This window comes from Plectropomus leopardus, unplaced genomic scaffold (genome assembly GCF_008729295.1).
Source record: "Plectropomus leopardus isolate mb unplaced genomic scaffold, YSFRI_Pleo_2.0 unplaced_scaffold23337, whole genome shotgun sequence".
NCBI lineage: Eukaryota > Metazoa > Chordata > Actinopteri > Perciformes > Serranidae > Plectropomus > Plectropomus leopardus.
This window is the reverse complement of record NW_024625311.1, coordinates 566-3301: the sequence shown is the minus strand read 5'-3', so window position 1 is coordinate 3301 and position 2736 is coordinate 566. Positions and strand designations below refer to the sequence as shown.

Below are 2736 nucleotides of genomic sequence, written 5' to 3'. Positions count from 1 at the left end.
CATAGATGAAAAATAAAATAAATAATAATTAACAAAAAGAAATAAAAAGATTACATCCCATAAAAGCAAGTCAATAAAAATGGGTTTCAAGAAGTGATTTAAAAGAAGTCATTGATTCTGCGAGCCTCATGTTTTCAGGTGCGGGGCCTTTAAGGCAAAGGCACAGTCACCTTTAGGTATAAGTCTCAACTTTAGAACGGCCAGAGGGGCCCCACATGTAGCTTGGGGCCAGAGCCAGATGAGCTTTTAAAGTGATCAGTAAAATCTTGAAATCAATTTTAAAACAAACAGGGAGCCAATGGAGAGAAGCCATAATAGGGGCGAAGTGATAACATTTGTTAAAACCAATAATAAGCTCATGATTATTTTATTTTAACGGCACATGCAATATGAAAATAACTTAAGTCTGCATTCTAATGAAACATATTTAATCTTTTAGGAAGCACAATGTGAGCAGCCTTCCTCTTGACCCCCTGTGGATCCCATTCTCTGCAGTTAAGGTGGCAGAGGAATTCTTGTACTTCACTCTGAAACTTATGATGGGTAAGTTAAAGTACAATTTACCTGCTTATTTGAAAAAAAATATTTGTCAACATTGCTAACATGTCATTATTTAATTGTGCAGATGACTGGCAATATGAGAGGCCAAGCTACCAGTATTTCCTGGGAGACATCATCAATATTGAGGCTACCGTCAAGCAGTACTTCCACGTGCCTCTCCGTGTTTATGTGGACAACTGTGTAGCTACTCTGTCTCCTGACGTGTCCTCCAACCCTAGATATGCCTTCATTGATAACCATGGGTGAGGTAGCTCAGTGAGTCCATTGAAGATGTTCCGCACAATGTGGATATGTTGTTATTGTTTCAAATGCATTTTTCTCCTTTTTTTTAATGTGAGTTTGTGTGCTCTTCTGCATGCAGATGTTTGCTTGATGCCAGGATCACAGGCTCTGACTCTAAGTTCATGGCTCGCTCTGCAGAGAACAAGCTTCAGTTCCAGCTGGAGGCCTTCAGGTTCCAGGGCGCTGACAGTGGACTGGTAAGCATCTCCAAGGCCAATATAGTATTTTCTACTATACATCAAATGCAAACAAAATATAACTCAATATAACCCAAATTCTGTATTCTTCCAAAAGCTCTACATAACCTGCCACTTGAAAGCAACATCTACTGCGTATGCCATCGATAGTGAACACAGAGCTTGTTCATTCATCAGTGGGTGAGTGTGATTGAGAGTTGATACAGTATTGACTGCTTGCCTGTGGTGTAATGTAACAACGTAATAATACTGTTTTACACTACTAAGTAAGTATAAGTATTTTTGGGGAGTAGTTGTACTTAACTTGCGTTTTTAGATTTTTTTCAACTTTCACTTTTACTCAATCACATTTCCCCTGCGCATTTTAGTAACTTACTACAAAATAGGGAAGGGATGGAGGGAATGCAGGAATGTTTGGGAAGGAAAAATGAGATTTTTTTCTTTGAACCCTTAATTTGTGGAGAAGACCTCATTTTTCCTTAAGTGTAAGTTATGCGCCATTTTTAAGACAAAAACTTTATATATTTTCAAAATTCCAACTGCTTGTTTTTGTTTAGTAACAGCATATACTTGTTAGAGGTAAAACAATTCATGAAATTCATAAAATTTAGTACGTCAAGCAGCATATAAAACAAAATCAGCTCCTTGTAAAATGTAAAAAGTGGTATTGTAGTTATGAACAAATACATGCAAAAGAAAGAATTCTGTTTTTGAAATGCCAGACATATTTTTTTACTCTTTTTTAATATTTAAATTAATTAAAATCAACATTATAATTCAGGCTTTTTTTGTACAAAGCAGGGAAAATGTCTGGCTGAAATGGGCTCATTAAACCAAAATCTGTGATTCTTTTCTAAACCCGTTATACATGTCATAAAACACTTGTTGAGTACTTGTGCTTTTACTTTTAATAATCAAGTGTATTTATTACACAAAATTAAATGTAAACATCAGGTCCTTTAAGACTTTTACTCAAATAATATTCTAATAGATGACTTTAACCACGGCCTCTTTTATATCTTTCTTCCCAGGTGGAAAGAGGCCAGTGGAGCTGATGCAGCTTGTGGCACCTGTGAATCTGGTGGATTTGGAGCGGCTCCTGGCGGTTCATCCGGTGGAGTTGGGGGTGGTGCCTCAAGTGGTATGTGGGGTACTGGTGGAGGCTCTCAGGCTAATCCTGGAGGAAGGAAGATCCGTGATGTGTCCCAAAAAGAAACTGGTATGAATTGTCTAAAGCTTTTAATATTATATAAGGAACACTGATGAGTCAGCACATCATGTTACACTATTTTTGTTTTAAATTAGAGTTGACGTTATGTTACCAGTGTCATAATGAGTTAAGTTCTTGCTCGCCTGTGCTGTAAGACAACCTCAGTGGTGCATAGTTGTAACATATGTCTTTCTTTCTAGTTTTCGAATGGGAAGGTGATGTCACCCTGGGTCCCATCTCCATCGGAGAGAAGGTGCTCTCTTAATTCAGTTTCCTGCCATGGCTATGACCATCTAAATAAACAGTCTGATGAGTTCATATCTGTTTGTATGTTATTCACTTGCCTGTTGTTAATCTTGCTCAGATGAAGCAAGGAAAGTAACCCCAATAAATGTAATCAAAATTTGACATATCCAAAAACATAATAAAATGTTAGGGCCAGAAGAAGATTAAATGAAACTTGCCTTACATTTCTCTTTGTGTAAT

At 37.2% G+C, this 2736-nt stretch overlaps 1 protein-coding gene across 1 annotated transcript; it reads left to right on the top strand.

The window, feature by feature from the left end:
• Positions 1-439: 439 nt before the first annotated feature.
• On the top strand, positions 440-2526 carry LOC121966165 (zona pellucida sperm-binding protein 3-like; the record flags this gene model as incomplete). The annotated part of the gene is made up of 6 exons (XM_042516273.1): positions 440-543; positions 626-803; positions 923-1040; positions 1138-1220; positions 2072-2259; positions 2451-2526. Coding segments are annotated over 6 exons (736 nt in total), but the record flags the coding sequence as incomplete, so codon positions are not given.
• Positions 2527-2736: the final 210 nt, after the last annotated feature.